Source organism: Blennius ocellaris (assembly GCF_963422515.1).
Source record: "Blennius ocellaris genome assembly, chromosome: 5".
NCBI classification, from domain to species: Eukaryota; Metazoa; Chordata; class Actinopteri; order Blenniiformes; family Blenniidae; genus Blennius; species Blennius ocellaris.
Window position 1 is genome coordinate 18,742,662 of NC_137654.1, and position 20,006 is coordinate 18,762,667.

Sequence of the window (20,006 nt, forward strand, 5' to 3'; positions counted from 1 at the left end):
GAGATAAATTACAGTTCCGTCTTTGAAAAAACAAAAAAAAATCAATGGTGAGTCTGCCAGGAGACCAAAAATGGTTTGTGCGCCATGTACAGTCAGCTTTTTACGTCAGAAATACATAATCCCCCCAGCTCAGAAGAATTCAAGGAGCCAGGACGGTGCTTTATTACATGGTAGGGATGTGTCTGACAACTGGCTTCTTTTTGTTTTGTCTCAGCAGGTTTGAGTACAAGCAAGCAATCCCTTTATGTTTCTTCTGCAGACATGATCCCTATTATGCAGTGTTAAGCGCACTTAAGCAAACTCCGCAGTAGTGGAAGTGGAACCATAAGCAATAGAGCTGCTATTAAATGTCATCTGAATGTGTTTGTACAGCTGAAACGCAAATATGTGTTTTCCTTTTCTTTTTGATGATGTTACTGACTTCTCTCATACCCTCCTCATGTGTAATATGTCACCAAACACAAAGCAGCTACTATCCTTGTGAGATCTGTCTTCATGATGAGACCAATGACCAGTGGTTCTGAATGTTTAATGATTTCTTTTCTGCCCCCTTTTCTTTCAATTTGACAGAAGAACAGTGAAAGTGCTGCAAAGGACAAAGCCGGGATTCTACACACCTGTGATTGGATGTGAGCTTGTACTGACCTGAGACCATTAAAATGGAGTTGCTATGGAAACTTATACTTCTGCTGTCATTGGTGGGGTGTCTGGCAGGTAAATCTTTTAATCGTGCACTTTTATTTATGCTATTACAAGAGGTCTATGAATTGTTATTGATTTTTGCTTTTGATACTTTGGTGCTTAGAACAGACAACACTTAAAAGTCAAATGGTAACAATAAAAAGGTTTTATGGCAAACGGCGCTCGCAGCTTCCGACAAATTGTACAAAATGGCAGGAGAGGTACATGTTTTTGTCTTTTCATTGGCAGCTCAAGGCAGCAAATCAACATTCCTTAAGTCGTGCAGAGCGACTATCTTTGTATCCCAGACGGTGAAACCTGTTGTAAATGAATACGCCTGGTTTCCATCTCTGACAGGCAGCCACTATCTCGCAGTCATTCATTTTAAAGAGCGCCACAATTGTTGTCCTAATTGAGATTGCGGCAGTGGTTGTACAGAAATCTTGTCATTGATCTTGCTTTTAATGAGAGACCTAATTTTCCTCCCTTACAAAATGTTCAGGGTCAAACACTGGTTCTCTTCAGAATGTCAGAGTCTGAAGCTGAGAACAAGATGAATAAAGGCTTTCTTGTATGAGCGCTGTATCTTGAGGAATGAGTAATCTTTCATGTTGCCTTGCTCAAAATCAGCAGCCCCTCCTCACAGCTGGGACCTAAAATAATTAGTGTGCGTGCATGTGTGGGCTTGTGACTGTCACTGTGTGTATTTGTTTGTGCACGCACGTCTTTTGAACATTTTTTTTTATTTTTTATTTTTTTAATCCAAAGCACGCCAGCGTGCCAACACCTAAATTTGCCTACATGGCAATTAGCACCGCTTATCAGTAAATCCAATACACATCAGCGGATATCTAATGAGGCTTTCCTCGGGGAACTGTGACTTACTGTGGGATTAAGATCTACACCACAATTCTGGATCACACAATATGTCCTACTTAAGGATTCTCTTAAATATACACATAAGCGAGTGTCGATGACCTCGATGGAAAACCCAGCCACAAACCTTGACAGACTTTTTGATATTAGACATACCGCCTTAATGTTAGTCTCCAGTTTGTGCACTAATGAATCTACTCTTGCAATCATGAGTTGCAAAAACTGTATTCAGGATTATCTATTCAGAGCAATTTAGTGTTTGACGAAGGAGCAGAGGGCAAAACGTTTCTGAAAAAGCATTATGTTACACAGCCCTTGCCTCACGCTCAAGGCTCACACTCACAGTCAGTAACGCAGGATAACTAAGCATTAATATTCACCATGGGGTTACATTAAACATGCTCTGCTTACAAGACAAGTATGATGCAATGTGACCGCGGACCTCTAAAGTCTCTCTGTTCTAAGAAAGACACTATGAGCATTTTAGTATGCAGGCCTGCAATACTGTGTGGGGAAAGCATGGTGTGATGGTGTGAGATGGTTGTTCCTCAGTAGGTCATTTATCCAGATTCCACTCTTTTTTTTTTTTTTTTTTTTTTTTCTTTTCTAAAACAGTAGGCATTGGCTGTGTGGGGGAGTAGCGGGGGCCAAGGGTAAGTCAGTCCCTGAGTGAGTTTATCTAGAGTTAACCACCTCTCCCTCGGCGAGTCTGAATGACCTGAGGCCATGGGCATGTGAATGAGTGAGTACGAGCGAGAGCGGCAGAGCCAAGGCGCTGGGGTGGATGAGGTTTGCCCTCACAGATGCAACTAACATTTTACCGATAAATCAACAATGTCCACTTGACGTAAAGCTGGAACTTCGTTGGTCGAGTACGATCACAAAAGTGTACTTTCAGGAAAAGATGTGTATTTGTTATTCAATAAGCCGCCATGCGTAAAGACGATAGAGAGAATATTGAATTTCTTTCCAGTAACCACAATATAATATTCTAATAGTTTCACATATGGTCTGGTTCCGCGAAAAAACTAAATTTCCGGGAAGGGAAATTAGGACTCCTGCAGTGCACATTCCCTGTGTTTCACAACCACTTGCTAGAAACATAAATCATTTGATGTAAAATATTGATTTCAAAACACTTTACCACCAGCTCAATGAATTCACAAGTATTTGGACAAAAATAATTGGCGGCAGTCCAATCATTGGAACATCTGTTTTTGGCATTGAGGGCTACAATTTACCAGCACTGGAAACAGAAACATAAACACATTGAGGAAGATTGCTGTTAAGACTCTAACCGACAATCATATGTTTTGTTCTCTCAGAATAATTCAGAGCTAACATTGGGAATTTTTTCCCTGGTTACTTAAGTGTTTACAGTTTCACAGTCGTAATCCATTTTTAGCATGCGGTTTCTGATGTTTGGTTTGATGAAAAATAAACAAAATCTCTAGGACATGTTGAAAGTGGAGTGATATGATTAGATGCTCGGCTTCAGAAATCATTTACCACAGACTGTGTTCAGTGGCCAATCAGAAATAAGTGTTCAACAAAGGTTTAATGAGTTTTTGTTGTGCACCACTGAAGTGGTTTGGCACAGCAGTTGTCGCCATGGAAGAAAAATCTAAATAACACATGTGGGACTACCATACCACCACTATGGATTTACTACTGTAGATTTAAATATTGTAAAAGTCAACCTAAATGCATAACTTAGGTACATAATAACTGATACTTGTTTTGGGTCAAATGTAGTTTCGACTTTGATTGAAGCTGAAAAAAGGCTTAAAATTATGTAAATGAATGTAGCTCAAAAATCAATTTGAAATGTATTAACTGAAGGACTTTTTTATTTTCAGATTGAACTGCATTTTTTTGACTCATAAATAAAAAAAGTAATGATCAATCATCCAATGCTAATGCATTTTAATTTTCAAATTGACATTTGAAAAATTTATTTTGGTCACTATTTGCTGTAGTGTCTTTTAAAAATTCAAACTTCAACATAATTTTCTTTTTCATGATAATTAAGTCACAGAATAAGCAGCCTTGTACAAGAAAATGAAAATGCTAGTTTGGATGATTGACCATTGATTTCTATTTATGAGTCAGAAAATGCAGTTTAATCTTAAAATGAAAAAGTATTTCTGTTAATACATTTCAAATTTTTGAGCTACATACGCTTCCATATAAAATCCCATCTTTGTTAAATAAATTGTCATTTGCCTTTTGTGAATACAAATAATATCTCCTTGCTGAGCTGTGGGCTGCTTCTTCAACAATACCTATAAATCTCATAATAAAACCAATTACCGTACTTTTAAAGAAAATCACGCCTTTAGACTTAGTAGTAGACTCTAAACTCTAAGACTCTAAAAGGGAGGCTTAATGTGATTCAATCTGTGTGAACAGAAAAAAAAAACCTCTAGTTTCCTTACATATTTGGGAAAATACCCTTTTCAAGGCTGGTTTACCCACACCTCTGTTCAGTTAAGGTTCATGTCTTAGTAATTCTTGTGTAAATGAAAGACTACTTATGGCCAGAATTCTAATCACCAAGCAAAAAAAAAAATCCCTTTACTTTGCTCTGTATAGCCCTGTACACAGCCTAGAGATGAGTGGAGCTTCAAATATTGACTTATCTCATTGATTCATCGGTACATGGCGCAGCCTTTTAAGAATCCTTAAGCAAGGATTTGATTGCATCTTTGAAGTTTTGTATATGTGGGGCTGTGGACTATTCCCCTGTGAGTCTCCCTCCCGGAGCTGCTATGTTTTTGCTTTATGCAGGAAGAAAAAAAAGAAAAAATTCCAATTTGAATGTCTTTGCATTAATAATGAATCCTTTGCAATTCATCTGTAGTGTGCATTTTTCCTCATGAATACATCGTTATCAATTAAAGAGCAAAACATATTTGTGACAGGATAGCATTTAAAAGCCTGGAGCACGCTGTGCTGTGAACTTCCATTACTGACACATTTCAGTTTTTGCATCCCCTGATGCTGAAGTCACCAGACTGTTTACATAAGTCTGCATTACTTATTTCATCTCTGTTCTCACACACAGTGGTACAGACATGAGATCTTAATCTTGACAGGTTTAGAATGATGAGACAAACTGAACCATATATGTACAGAAATTTGATTTGAGTAATTTTTACTCATGCAAACAGTTTTTTCTATTGAGGGATGCTCAGTCCTGGTAAACATGATAAGTGCACTGTTTTAGGATTCCTTTCACACAGGGAAAAACTTTTTTTTTTCATGCTCTTCTCAGTTATAAGGCTTTTGGCTGCTTTGCTTCCACCATCCAACCCCGTGCACATTTAGGTGTTTATTTCAGTGTACTTTGTCTATTTGTTTCTTCAGACTATTCTAAAAAGGCTGTAAGTGATATATGAACTCTTGGGGATAAAAGCCAAACTAAAGAAATGTCCTCTCATTTTTCAGTAAATATTCTTTAAGTTCTTTTTTCTGAACAATTTGTTTTTCATATTCATTGATAGACATCTTGCCCGTGAATTCACAAGTTTTTACAAGGAGGTTCGTGTATATATCAACATATTTATATTTGTTTTCCACATGTTATTTAAAAATAAACATGGCTAAACACATTTTTTGATAACTGCGATAGAATTGTTATTTCATACAAAATGTTGGAATGAATATGTGCAAATAAGACCTCTCATATCTTAAAAAAAAAAAAAAGGTCTTATTGTCAACAAATAGACAATGAACGGTGTTTTCTGCTGATGTAGTTTGCCATAACACATTTCATGACTTTTTTCATATTTTCTATTTGAAGTGTTGATCTAAAAAAGGAATCTGCACCACACGGACAAAAATAAAACCCCTAATGGTCAGATCAGGTGCTCTTTAAGCACTTCTGGTTAGAAACATAATGGTGCAATTTTAAACCATGATAAATGTTTCCATTAGTGCACACTGTGGCATCTGGTGAGTGACAAATAACCTTCTAACCATTGTTGTGGGGAAAAGGTGGGGATATTACTACAATTAGATGACAAATGGCAGTCTCAGAAGCAATGTGATCCTGGCCTTATGTAGACATTCAATATAGAGCAGAGCAACAACAACAACAACAAAACAGCTTTAATTTGCTATTCCCATGTATGGAAGTTGACCAAATCAATTCTGTGTTTCCCAAGTGCATGCTGCAATGGATACCCTCGATCCACATTGTGTAGGTGTATTTCAGATGCACTAGCTTTGATTAGCTTGAATACCTCTTGACATGTTGGGTTATTGGTTGGGGATGTGTCTGTGTGGCCCAATGCGATTAACTTAATGAACGAGCTTGTAGCACAGTACATCACATCTTATAAGTGGCTGTAACTACAGTGATGTCTGCCCTCCCATGGTTCTTTTATTAGTTTCTTGTGTTATTTGTGTTTCTAATATGTCCTCTGTCTATATCACTGGCTTTAGACTTTTGCAAAGAGGCCATTTTTTAGGTAGTGAAATGTAAAATTATTCGCTGAGGTGTATTTTTCTTCCAAAGGATCTTTAGAAAAACAAACATTTCAAGCATTTTCGAGTGATGCGATCTACACCTTACTCAAAAACAGCCCAGACCTTCCATCTAAGTTTGGAATAACATTTGCTGCCCCTGAATGAGAGACCTTAAAGGTGTACCTTATCGGCCTGGACAGAGGGGGAAGATGCCTTAAAAAGCAAGATTGGCTTTTTTTTATTATTTGATGCATAAAACCCTGAGCTGAAACGAATGGATTTGGTGCCTCACAAACGACCGATGCCTCCCCCACAGCCGACTCCCCATGTGCCTGTTTATTCATGCTGAGGTAAGCTGGAGGAATTCATTTGCTGTCAGCGAGTATTGAATTTGAGATTAGTTTTTATTTCAGCCTCTAAAACAGCTCCCTCTGCCTTCCACTTGTGCTCTGTTGCTGAGTCTTGTGTTGTCTGAGGGAGCCTTAGAAAACATGCACATATCACCATCTGGCAGCAGGTGACAGATACGAGTTGGGTTGGGCTGTTTTTCTTAAAACACCCTTTTATAATGACCTCCATCTCTGTCCCGCGGCATTGTGCAGTCAACTTCCTGTTAGGGCTCTGGATCACTGCACTTCACTGACAGAGTGCTTTAAACGTTTGACTTCCTGTGTTCCGGGGTGATCAGTGTTGGACCTGCCATCGGCCTGGTTTCAACATAAATCCCTGCTTCTTTCTATCGCTTAAAAGATGTTAATACATTTTTTTTTGCAACATGTATCTATTGTCTTTGTGAAACAGTGCGTGTGCCACCCAAATAAAAACTTCCTGGGAAAGAAGGAAATTACTCAAATGTGTTTGGGCCCTGTGGATTTCCCAATGAGCAGCACTGGTGTAGTGTGTCACACCTCAATGTTTGATTACCAGAAAGCAAGCCTGAAAATGATTCTGTATTCCCCACCGCATCTTAGTTTGATTCCAGTTAGGGCAATGAAAGAGTTTCAGAGAGTTTGCATCAGTTTGAACTGAGCCCCCAGGCACAGCCCCTGGAGCTCAACCCCTCCTCATTATTCAGACACTTATTCACCCTTATAATAACAGTTGCTGTGGTGCAAGCAAAGAGCAGGTCAGTGCAGCACAACCAGAACCACAAGCATGTACTGGAACTTAATATTTATGTTGATTAATTCCCTGTTAATTGGGTATTGAGGCAGGTTGGTGTACAGCAGTCCATTTAGGGATTGATTAAGGGACATGAGGAGGTTAAGTAAAAATGGTCTAACAGAAAGGGTTTGGTGAGTTTGGGGCATTTGCTTGCAGTTGTAGTGGGAATAATTCAAGTTGTTCTATTGATATGTTGTTTGTGATTTCAGTAAATGTTCCAAGACATTAATTAAATACAATGAATCCCTCACTGTGCCTTTTCCACCTTCTTCATCATGAGATTATGAAAATGAGTTCAGCATGAACCAGAGCTGTGATTTCTATATTGTAATCCCCAATATAAGTCATTACTTAATAACCAGATTCAGTTAAAACCCATAGATCATGGAGCAGTTAGTTGTTCGATTTCATCTACAAATGATTTAATTAAATGCTAGTTTCACTGTAATTCCCACTATGTGAAAATGAGTTGAAGCGACGTTGTGTGATGTGTTTAAAACACCAGCATGACGACATGAGGGCCGCCATGTTTATTGGCTTTGAAGATTAACGGGGAGAAGTTTTCCATGGAGGCAGAAGAACATTGGCTTTTGGCTGCACTGGCCACATGCTCAACATCAGTATGTGTTTGACTCAGTGCAGAAGGTTGAGTTTTTTTAGTGAAACATCTGGGAATGCATCAAAACCAGACTTCCTTAGGTCCCTCTCATTTTGGCTGCTTTTCTTTTGTGTTCCTATCCTGCCACATGGGGTTCAGTCCACAAACTCAACTGGACTGGCTTAAGAAATTGCATGAAAGCACACTGAAGCTATAACAATGTGCACGAGTTTTAATAATAATGCCCATTCATCTTTCCAAGATATTCAGCAAAAGACATATTTGTGACGGCTTACTATGTTGGTTAATCCTAATAGATATTTAGGTTGTTAATTCTCAAGTTTGTGTTGCCATGAACTTGCTAGTCTTACAGGTAAAAGCAGAAACACTGACATAACATTCTAAACTACAAAAGTACTACTACAAAAAACAAATAAATGGAAAAAAAAATTATTCTTTGCCTCAAATGCATGTTTTTCTTTCTAAAACTGACCATGCCTGATTGCTTGTTTTCGATATGTAGAATAAAGCTGATTCTGATGATGAAACCACTCCATTCTTTTTATTTGACTCTATGAAGTAAACGGCCTCCTTCAAAAATGATTCACCTGCAAAGAATCACTGTAAGAACCTATTTTAATATGAAGTAAGGTCTACATGATGAGACTTGGTGATAATCAATCATCTCTTGTTGTGGTTTCAAGAGACACGCTTCGTGTATCAAAGATTATAATTAGGCAGCTTCTTATTGTGTGTAAGTTTCTGTGAGGTTTATCCTTGTGGAGAGGAACAATCAGTGTACAAGGTCCCTTGTCAAACAACTCCACCCTTTCAGAGAGTTATATTTAGTCTTGAGGATAAATCCGTACTCTGTGGACTCCACAGAGGCTCGGAAATGATACCTGCCTCTAATACAAACTAGTTACTCTACCTTCATAATATTCTTACTTTTTATGCCATCACAGAAATGCAAATGAATTCTGACAAATCCAAATGAATTCCTTTTTCCATTTCAGAAAGCAATGTTTATTGTAATGAGGTTTCGGCTACCCCAAAGGGTCACTGTGCTGCTCAACATCCATTCACCACTGTACCTTTAGAATTAACAAGGAAATTAACGTAACAATAGTTGTGCTGCTGCATTTGTTTTCACGGTGGTATTCACTTTAAGAAAATAATCAAGAATGATACAGTAACACAGTGGAATTTTAGTTAATTTATGCACTGTGCATTACTTGTGTACAACATCCCATACTAAACACACAGCATGAATATTCATATAATTTGGGGTGTGTTATAAATTGAGCTTCAGTCTTTTTATTCATCTGTCATTGATTGAGTGCGGTTTCTAACAATCATTTTGTATGATTTTGGAGCCTGGATTTCACATCTGCCCACCTATACCTTGAGTAGAATCACCTGTTCCACTCATCTTTACTCTGTTTCCCCATCTGAGCTGGCGAGAATATAAAGCTCTTTTATTGCACTTGCTGACTTTTAATGCAGGGTTGCCTTCATGTTATGTAGCTCAACCTAATGGTTTAAAACTTTTTTTCCTAAGAAAATACTTTAGCTCAGTTCATCTCAATTAGAAAGTTGCAGGTTTGATCCCCCCACCTGTCTATGTCTTAAAGTGTTGTTGAGCAAGGCACTGTACCTGTAGTCCAAATTGATTGAACTGAGTGTTTTGCATGGCCATTGTCGTCTGTGTGAATAGGTGAATGTGACAAACAATGTAAAGTAGATTTGGGGCTCAAAAATCTGTGACAAAGCGCTATATAAAGGAAATCAATTTACCAATTGTCTTTATGAGGTGTGTCACTATTTATTCTGCAGTTCCTCCAACAAAAATCTGTCTGTTTCACAAATGATTTCATCAAAGGGAATGTGTTGGACAATTCTGACTATAAATAGCATCTTCAAAAAACAGGTTTCCAAAGAAAGCTGTTTGATCAGTTGGTGGTCTTTTATACCTTCTGAACTCTTTTCCTGAACGTAACCTGCTCCACACTGAAACCCCAGGGTCCCACTCCGACGGGACCTCGCTAAGCCAAAATCACTTCTGCTCCAAATTTTCTCAAGTGTCTTATTATGTAAAAACTAATTTTAACAACCTCAGAGCAGACAAAGCCTCAAAGTCCCTACACAGTGACCCGTGACCATCTGCAAAGGAGGTTGTGGACCACTTTGGGAAACACTGCCTTAACTTATCTTGTGTGCTCTTCTCTTTGCCTTCCTGTTTGTGTTCTGATGGTGTTGTTGACCTTGCCAGCAGGTTTGGATTTTGCCTTGCCTCGTCTGTCACTACTTTGTTTGCCTGCTTGTATTGTTCCGTGCTTTCTCTCAGTCAAGATTCCTTACTTTCACATCACACTCCTCAGTTTTGCTCCAGCAAAAGAGTGAAAAAACTGGAAGTAACAATATAGAGTGATGACCCAGAGGAAGGGAGAGATAGATAAGACCCCCCAGAGCCCAGACACTGCTGGTGGTGGATGGCTGATGGGTGTGCAGCAGAGAGACTCTGACTGCGCTGAAAGATGAGGTAGTGATGATGAGAAAGAGGAGGAGGTTATATAAAGCAGAATAACTATTGTGCGGTGGTATTTAAAGAGCAGGAAGTATAGACTGATTGCAGACTGAAAGATCAGAAGATAAAAATGCCAGTGTGATTTTGATTGCGTTCGAATCAAAAATGTGCATATTGAATTTATTGAAGTTGCTTCGCCACCTCACAACAAAAATCTAAACTAAAATGTCACAAAAACATCTCACGTATTTCCACAATCACAAGAATTATAATTTCATTCTATAAATCATGATGGGAAACAAATTGATGGTTGAAATGAGAGAGGCAGATGTGAAATGAGGCAAAATTACCCTCAGTGTTTGTTGTGGCGATTTATGTCATATGTTTTATGAGTTAACATCCTTTGGGAAGCAGGTGATAAGTTTGAAGGGTTTCGATGACATTTTTTGCCAAAGTGTGGTTGCATTGCAGTGTGTCTTTGACAAGCCTGTACATTCAGATGTTTGTATTAAAGTTTTATGAAGGTTACCGGCTGATTATGCAGGACCTCAGGGACTTAGCAAGTTTTTATGACTAATATGAAAAATGCTCATGGGCTCTGCTCACATGGTCGAGGGTTGCATGCCAACATGATTCATCCCTCTCCTGTACACCACTTTTTCCTCCCTTTGCTTCCTTCATCTGTTAGCATTATGCTCACTAGCAAAGAAGAAAAACTGTTAAAAGTGGTTTTCAGGCTCACCGGGACATCAAAGCTGATGTCGGTTTGTCGGTTCTCCACACAGGAAGCGGAGTCCTGCTGCGGCCCGTGTTCACCAAACAACCCGGCAGCGTGGTGTTTCCCATTCAACCTGGCGAGAATCGCCGAGAGGTGGTGTTTAGCTGTGAGGCCCAGGGACACCCACCTCCTTTCTACAGGTAACTCTTGCGCGCATGGATTTATGCACACATTTTGGCTTTTGTGAGAAACAGCCTCCAGGTGATGCCCCAGAGCTTTCAAGTACCGGTAATACAGAATTTATTGCCGTGGGGAAAACTGGGTGTTTGCAGACCTCATGGCTTTTTGCTGCGCACTGCCTGCAGCACTTACATGCACTGTCAGTCATGGCTCATTTGAGAATTAATTAATTGGCATCAGTTGTTGCTGTAATGTGTATTTACATTGGTGGCCTGACATTGATCCGTAAAATTCACGTTCAGAACTTCCTGTCCTCAGTATCACTGACCAAAGATCAAGTGACCCAAAAGAATCTTGCAGCAAAACTTATTCTCAAAATGACAGAGATGGAGTGATTTGGACGGACAGTGGAGTATATTTCATACGCCAGAAAGGATGCGGCACAAAATACATAAAACGGCACTGCAAAAGGCTGAACAGGCATTGTCACAGGGCATCTGAATTTCAGGCTATCACATCGTGATAAACATTATGCAGATGATTTTATGGACTGAGGTGATGAAGAACAGTTGCTCCTGGTTGTCCTTGTTCAGCCCGCTGGCTCTGCTGAGCTGAGCGGTTCCCCCAGCGACTGTGTTAGAAACAGATTGAAGCCCCAGTTCTCTGCCACCAAAATGATGACGGATTAAAACACATGACAAACAATGATTTGCTTTAAAGTGCATCAAGTGCATTAGCTATTAATTTAAAATCTATCAAATGGGGCTACGTAACTGTTGTACTCCTGTCAGTGTAATTAAATGCAAATCGCAAAACCACACATTTAATGTGTAATAGGTTGAAACGATCCCTCATAACATCACCATATGCAGCTGCTAATGTAGCTTGAAGATCCTCGGTGTCATGCCTAATGGACACAAATTGAAATGAATGTACAAGATCTTATCACTTGGATCAACAGGAATACTTAATAGGCAATCGGTCACTTTTTCCACTGTCTACTCCGACTTTTTAAATTCAAGTCATTTGAGGAGTTCAAATCTGCAAATTGCTTTCAAGTTCCGCGGGTGTGCCGGGTTCCATATGAAATCAAATTTTGTTTTAATTAGCTCTTTAATTACAGCGAGTGCCACCAACTGTGAAAGCTGATATATCACATTAAGAACTGATTTTCAGATGGATGAGAAGCTGTACTGATATCATACTTTTATCTCATTTACTGATGAGATTAATGTTCACATGGACATATTACAGCATTTTCCTACTATCTTTGCAGACCTATCGCAATATATTTATAAACAGAAGCCCCGCACAGACTTTTAGAAAGAGTTATAAGTCCTCATGGAGGGTCAACGGCAGGACAACATCTGTCGAGTGGCTCCTCACTGCTACAGCTGAAGGCAGGTTTATTCGAGGGGCACCAAGGGCAAATTAATTTGTCTAAGACTGCCCAATGACCATGATGCCACATCGAGCCCACTCTCAAAGTTGTCGCTGTGGGCCTTTCATTTGTTTCGTCTGGAGCTCTTGGACCAGCACCAGCTGCAACACCAAATCACTAAATCAATCTAATCAGCCGATCTGCTGTTGAGCGCCGCTCCCCCACATGTGCCGCCCAACACACACACACACACACACGCACACACACACACACACGTATCTCTCGCTCTCCGTTTCAACCTTGCGTCACGCTCTCTTCGTTTTTCCCACTGAAAAAAGGAAGCAAGAAAGTCAGGAATAGAAACCTCAAGCTTCGCTGTTCTCTGGGGCCACGAGCACCTAATCAAGATGGAGGAGCTAACGTTTAATCTAATTCTGCAGGATTTCATCTGGTGACAAATATCTCCTGACTGTCAACTTTTGCAATGTCACTCTTTTTTGTAAACTTCTTTTATTGTCAATTTCCTTTCCTGTCCCTTGGTATGAGAGCGAAACTGTTCTTAGGCAACTTGGTGCAAACAACTCAAAGAGGTGTTTAATTGATTAATTGCATCTGAAAAGTGAAACAAAGTCCTTCAAAACAAAAAGTGCAGCTTTCAAACCTGTTTTTTTTTTTTTTTTATTGTTTCTATGCACAGCGAATGAAATACTGAACCTTCATCCTCAAAATATTTTAAAAGGTTATGCTCTTGCGATGCTCCATCATCGCAGCAGGTTTCTTTTGTACATGAGCCTTAATTATGCAAAGTGAACAAGAAATCAACTCAAGTCACACAGAGATTTTGTACTGTCTAAAAGTTGATTGCTGACACTTGCATTGTTTTATTCCCTCTTTGTGACACGTGCACGTAGACTCTTATGTTACTTAAAACAACGGGATTGATGAAAAAAAGAAAGTGCTTTGTATTTGGGCAATTATGTCGGGGCAGGTGTGCACCTTCTGTTCTGGTAATCACAAAAATTAGAATTGAATATTGAGGTTTTGAGGGAAAGTGCTTCTCTCATGGGTTCGTTGTTGATGGGCAAACAAAATGGGAGGAAAAAAGGAAATACAAGTATGTATATTATTTGATTTGTGATCAGACTTGAATAGAAAATGAACACAAAATGAAATGGCTTGCTCATTTCCTCTTGTTCCCACTGATCATCATTATTCAGGCGTAACTGCAGCAGCACACAGTCAGTGGTATAGCTCCTAAAGTCCACTTTATTCATAAAAAAAGCTGTTGCAGTTGAACTCCATGCTGTGCTGCTGTGTTCATGATTAGCCTTCAAGGCGTCTAATAAAATGTATCATAATTTATCATCAGATACTCACACACAAAATACAAGACACTGACACTATTCTTTCTGGTTGAAAGAGTTGATTTGTTGTTTCATGTGCTTTCATTCACAGGTGGAAGCTAAATGACTCTTTCATCCTGCCCAGACCCGGGTCACGCTACTCTCTCATGGGGGGAAACTTACACATCAGCCATCTGAATAAAGAGGAAGATGTTGGCATCTATCAGTGCCTGGCATCCAACTCTTTTGGCACAATTGTCAGCAGGGAGGCCAGTCTCCACATCGCATGTAAGTTTGCTTTATTTAAAGTCCATTATTTTTAAAACTAGGTGTTTTTTTTGGTCTTATTTTTACCTTTTAGTGATTGAACGTAACTGGGCTTTGAAATAGTGGACTGTCGTGACTTAAAAACAATTGTGTGTCTAAGTACACATTTTGAAATTGTTTTGAAAGTAATATTCATCTGTGTAACTTATTATGCTAAAGTGATTAAAAAAAAACCTTGAAACACACACACACACACACACACACACACACACACACACACACACACACACACACACACACACACACACACACACACACACACACACACACACACACACACACTCACACTCTCCAATATGAGATTCACTGTAAAATGTGAGGGATCTTCTCTCCTGCAGTCAGACTTTTGCAATTAAATATATTTGCATATTAATAGATTCAGGCCTTCATGGAGCAGGAGCAGATTTGTTTAATAGAAGATAATTTAACTTCTTTTTCTTTTTTTTTAAGGAGAGGAAAGAAAGTGGATTAAAAGAGTATTGTCGATGATTTTATACGTTTCATAATGATTATTTTGAACTGTAAGTGGGTGTAAAGTGACCTGCGTGAAATACTGACGTCGCCTGTTTGAGCTGTGGTAAAATTTAAAGAAAGCACATCCAAAAATGTAAAAACGTTGGCCCGTGTGGATTGTTTGATTTCTTGAGCTCAGCAATATTGTCTGCTTGAACACAGAAACTTGATTCTATTCCAGATCCGCCAGGACTACATTTTCAAATTATTAAGGATGACACTTGTTTGACACGGAACAAGAATGTGTATGGAGAAAACAATCATGTCACTCATTATGCTGCTTCTATCCTTCTGTGGGCCTGACAGCATTGCGGGAAGCACCTGTGAATTTGTAAAGCCATTTTTAAAAAGTAATAATCATTAGGCTGTGTTTTATTTCTGTTTTAATAATGAGACCATTTAATCGAGATAAACAGCCCTGAAATTTGGCCACTTTGTTTCATTGTCCTGAACATTTAGTCTTCTTTTGAGTTTTCCTATTTCACCTCAATTCAACTTCACTTCATCTTAGTTCAGTTCAGCCTTTTATTTGCCTTCAGAAAGCTGAAGTTTCACTGAACATCAAACATTGTGCTTCATTGAAAGTATAATGACCCAGTAGGATATCTCTGGGAATCGTTTGTCGTCAGATCTGATCTTCTTTAATGGAAAAAAAAACAACAACAACAACAGTGACTTGAAGCTGTCGTAGTTGGTTAATGCTATTAAAAGTATTAATGAGATACTTGTGGGATGTGTCCTTTAATACTGATTAAAGCTTGGGTGCAGGTGTTTACTTGGTTCTAAACTCCTCACACCCCTTTGATGAAGACTGTGATTGTGTGGTGAGCCTGGGCAGCTCCTGTATAGTAGATGCTTTACAGCCTCCATCCATCACAGTTTATAAGACCAGAGTCTAAGGCATCTCTGATGGCAAGGTGAACTTGAGGCCTCCATTCTTGATGGGCAGCCCATATCAAATGACAGCCGTGATATCTGTGAACAGATGGTGTGGCGAGATTGAATTCTGATGTCTGTTTCTCCACCATAGTAGACGCAGCGATGATCCTTGGCGAGAAAGCACCACAGATATCCATCTCGCCAACCATTCGGTGCTTCTTTGTCACAGAGCAGTATTAAATCTTTGACATATAGAGCAAATCTGTGTCCTGTATTGCCACTGAGCTGTTGATCATATTCACATTTCCTATCAATTTTTGAGGCCTGACCTAAACTGTATGTCACTTTGATTGGTCTCATCCATCGTCTTGGCCTGACCGGAGACCCGCTGCTTCTGTCAACGCACGAGAATGAGCATCAGTGCCGATGTGTCATAGATCTTATTTATTGCTCTTGGTTTAACTTAATTAAGTGTGCTGCGTGATTGAGTGGGTCTCAGGTCAGGGGAATAATTCATGGAGGAGCAGTGTGTTATGAAAGTCAGGACTATGTCATTTGTAACAGACAGTGAGTCAGAGTAGCACAATATGCCTTTTTAAACACCAAGGGGCCTTCACCTTATTTGGTCTCATACTAATTATGTGAGACAAACCAAGGTGAAGGCCATTAACAAAGAGAACACAAGGATTTACAATAACGGTGGCTTGGGAGCAGTTTCCAACCTGCTGGTGGAAACTCATACACAGTAGTGAGTCATATCCGTAATATGCTTCTCCAGAAATTGGAGTATCATTTAGAAGTCGTTTGTTTTGTTGGTTATGTCTCAACACATAAACTAAAAAGTCACTGTGATGGTTCCCAGTTAAGGAAATATGAATACTATCTGATCCTTTAAGGTATTTTTGAGAGATTGCACCTAAATTTTGAAATCAAACAACGGTGACTGTGGACGTCTTTGCTGCTGGTGAACATGACCAGAGGCATACCTTCTCAATGCTTTGTATCATAAAATTTATACTACACGGATGTGTGGTGCGCGTGGCTGTGTTTCCACTGATCTGGTCTGGGCTTTTGGGCTTTTATGTGCCGAGTATGCATTTCCTCCCTGTTCACGCGTGGGTTTTCTCTGGGTGCTCTGGATTCCTCCCACAGTTCAAAAAACATGCATTCAAGGTTAATTGGTGACTCTGGAATTGCCTGTGTGTGTGTCTGCGTGCGTGCGTGCGTGGGTGCGTGCGTATTGGCTCCAGCGCCTTGTGACCCTAAGTTGAATAGGTTGTAATGGATGGATGACTGGAGGAGTGAATACGTAGTGAATGCATCAGTATTAAGATAGCCTACATTTTAATCCTTTGAAAGATGGATGATATGAGAGTTTTTTTTATTACCATCTGGTACAAGCTTAAAACCTCTAAAAGTATCAAGGTTCTTGATCCCGTCGACACTGTACACTTACATGTATGAAAGGTTCTACATGCCTGCTGGGAGTGCTGGAAGGAATAATCTAGTTGGTTATAGCCAGATTGGGTTTTCTAATCCTCTGGGATTTTTTTTTCTCCCAGCTGTAAGTGAAAGGATTTTCAGTGATGCAAGATGCCACATTATACTGCAGATTGCAAGGCCTGCAATGAGGGGAAAGCGTATTGGGTGTCTATCCTAAAGAAGAAGCTTGCTAAGCACAGATTCTGTGCTGCTTATAAAGCCACAAGGGTAACACAGTGTTTAATGAAGGGTGAAATAGCTGTATTTATGATAGCAAGGCAGGATGTGACTCCCTTGTATCTCAGTGCTCATGATTTCTGATCAAATTCAATGATTCTTTTTTTTTTTCTTTTTAATCTCTGGCTTCAGTATAACCTCGCTGCCTTATCTCTCTATTTGCTTTGTAAGATTTTCACATCTTCTCTGTCACTTGCCTCTTTGGTTTCCTTCATCTCTGCGGTATTAATTCATGGCTTGTGACTCAGACAAAAGTGAAGCCTGGTTCAAGTGAGGAAGGGACAACTGTGTTTCTCACCAGCACCGATTGTCCGCCTGCTTAACTTGGACCTCAGTTCATCCTTTAGGGAGAAAGGCAATGGGCAGCTTCTGGAAACGACATTTCACAACAGTGTTGTAATTGCCAGGAGACACCAGTAGAAATACTCTGTAGGAATTTAGTCCCTTTGATGTTTGTCACTACACAAATGTCATGTGTCACTCACAGTCAGGGGCTCACAGCGTGATGCCTCTATGAGAATAGCAGGAAGGAGAAGAAGCAGGAGCGAGGGAGGAAGACAAAAATAAGTAAACCTTTGCTCTATAGTTTGTTTATCCTCAAGGATATGGCCATTTCGTTGAATATAGAATATGAAGTACTAGTTTACATATCTGTACTTTATGATAAGGAAGCCATTTTCTCCTCGCATTTAATTAAAGACTGTAAACTTCTTGGTGAGAATGTTTATATCACCCTAACTTCTAATTATAGCACGGAAAATGACAGCTCTGAAGAGATTATGAATTCTTCCAGAAAGTGCTGCAGGTAGTAAATATTGTCAGAGTTTTTGTAGAAGTCCACACTTTGCAAACAACATCTTTCTCAGTAATTAGTTTCGGCAGTCACACACCAATGCTGGCATTACATACCTCTGTAATAAATTAATGTTATCATCATTATTAAAATGACTATAATGATGTCCTTATTTTCCTTTTTGTTTGGATTATAATTAGCTTTAGTGTTAATTTTTGGTTGTACTTGGGATTGTAAGTTGATTCGCGACACAGTGGGATGAAGCGAGATCCAAAACTAAGCAAAACCATAAGTGACGTCTGCTAAAAAAAGAATACAACTAATGACTAAAAGAAATCAGTTTTTAACTTTTGAATGCTTGTTAGAATTTCAGTAACATTATTCTAAGAAGTTTCATTTTTTTGTGGGATAAATCTCATCCTATACCATCTCTAACACAGAATAAATATATTTGCACTGTGACTGATTGAAGTATGTCTTTTAGAGAAATGATCCCAGAGCTAGAGAACTCTAAACAAAGAGTGATCAAAAAGCCTTAAAGCATTTTGTCCAGTGGTTTGGTGGCAAATGTAACTACATCACAAAGTGTCCTCAAGCACACTTTCTAACTGAAACCTTTATTTTTTTTTCTTTTTCTCTGCATTTGCCTCTTGTTCATTACATTGGGTCACATTGGAAGAACTAGCTCCAAAAAAATGCAAATTCACATCCAATTTCATGGATCTGAAAGCACTCAAAATAGCCCATACCCTGCCATGGAGAAACACATGGAGGTACAGGACTGTGATAGGCTTGATAAGATGATCCATGCAGTGCAGAACAGCTTGGGTTGTCAGGCATTGTTGGCTTTTAGTGTGTCTAGCTCATTTACGCCCCTCCATACACCAAAGGAATATTGATCAGGAGAGCTCCACTCACTGTGTGCATTTTTCTAAAGAGTGAACCTAGAAATTAGGAAAAGGGATCCTTTATGTTGTTCACACTGCCTACGGACAGTAACAGTTAGATATCCTTGCAATGCTGTAAATATTTTATAAATATATCCATTTCAAAACCACCTATGTGTTGTTACACATGCAGACTTCTTTGAGACCGATCTCTCACTGTGAGAAGATTACAACTGCTATGGGCGACACAATGTTACGCTGTTTAGCACTCTCGCTTCATTGCGAGAAAGACGCAGATTGGTGTCCAGCTAAATTACCTGTATGTAGTTTGAATTTTCTCCATGTACGCAAGTGGATTTTCTCCCAAATCTCTTGAATGTAGTTTCCTGTGATAATAAAATTTCTGTGGTTGTAGATTCTTGAGGTCTCATCACCCTTTGATCGAGTTGTGGAATCTTCCAGGGTGTCCTCTGCCTTTGGCCCATAGTCAGCTGGGATTGGCTCCAGCATCCCATGACCTTGTTGAGTAGAAAGCGGTATGGAAGATATATGGCTGGGAAATCTTTAAAACCACTGCTTCAGAGGCTTTGTATACACAAAAAATACAACACGCCAATGCACATATAACTTTTAAGTTGTGTAGCAACTCACAAACACACACAATATACTTAATATGTAGAAAACTAATATATATATATATATATATATATATATATATATAGTGTATCATGATGTATAGTATTTAAAAATGTATATATTGCACCAGAGGATATGATTTTACATTATAGAGAATTCTTCAAATGGAGACAAAAAATAATGTTTCATATGAAAGAAATGAGGAACGTTTTTGCATTTTGCACAAGTTTGTGATTGAACACCTTGCAGGGTTGGCACTTTTCCACCAGATAGACCAGAAAAAAGTATTTTTGTCCAAGCTGAGATAACAA

At 39.1% G+C, this 20,006-nt stretch overlaps 1 protein-coding gene across 1 annotated transcript in view; it reads left to right on the forward strand.

Annotated features, from left to right (window-relative positions):
* Nucleotides 1–650: 650 nt before the first annotated feature.
* The window catches only part of cntn3a.1 (contactin 3a, tandem duplicate 1), a gene marked incomplete at its 3' end in the record, with an annotated part of 70,229 nt that continues 50,873 nt past the window's right edge, over nucleotides 651–20,006 (forward strand). The window contains exons 1-3 of the mRNA XM_080496221.1: nucleotides 651–714; nucleotides 11,105–11,237; nucleotides 14,054–14,229. Of these exons, the coding sequence (XP_080352347.1) occupies nucleotides 660–714; nucleotides 11,105–11,237; nucleotides 14,054–14,229 (364 nt within the window). The 5' untranslated portion in view covers nucleotides 651–659. The remainder of the gene's footprint in view (nucleotides 715–11,104; nucleotides 11,238–14,053; nucleotides 14,230–20,006) is intronic.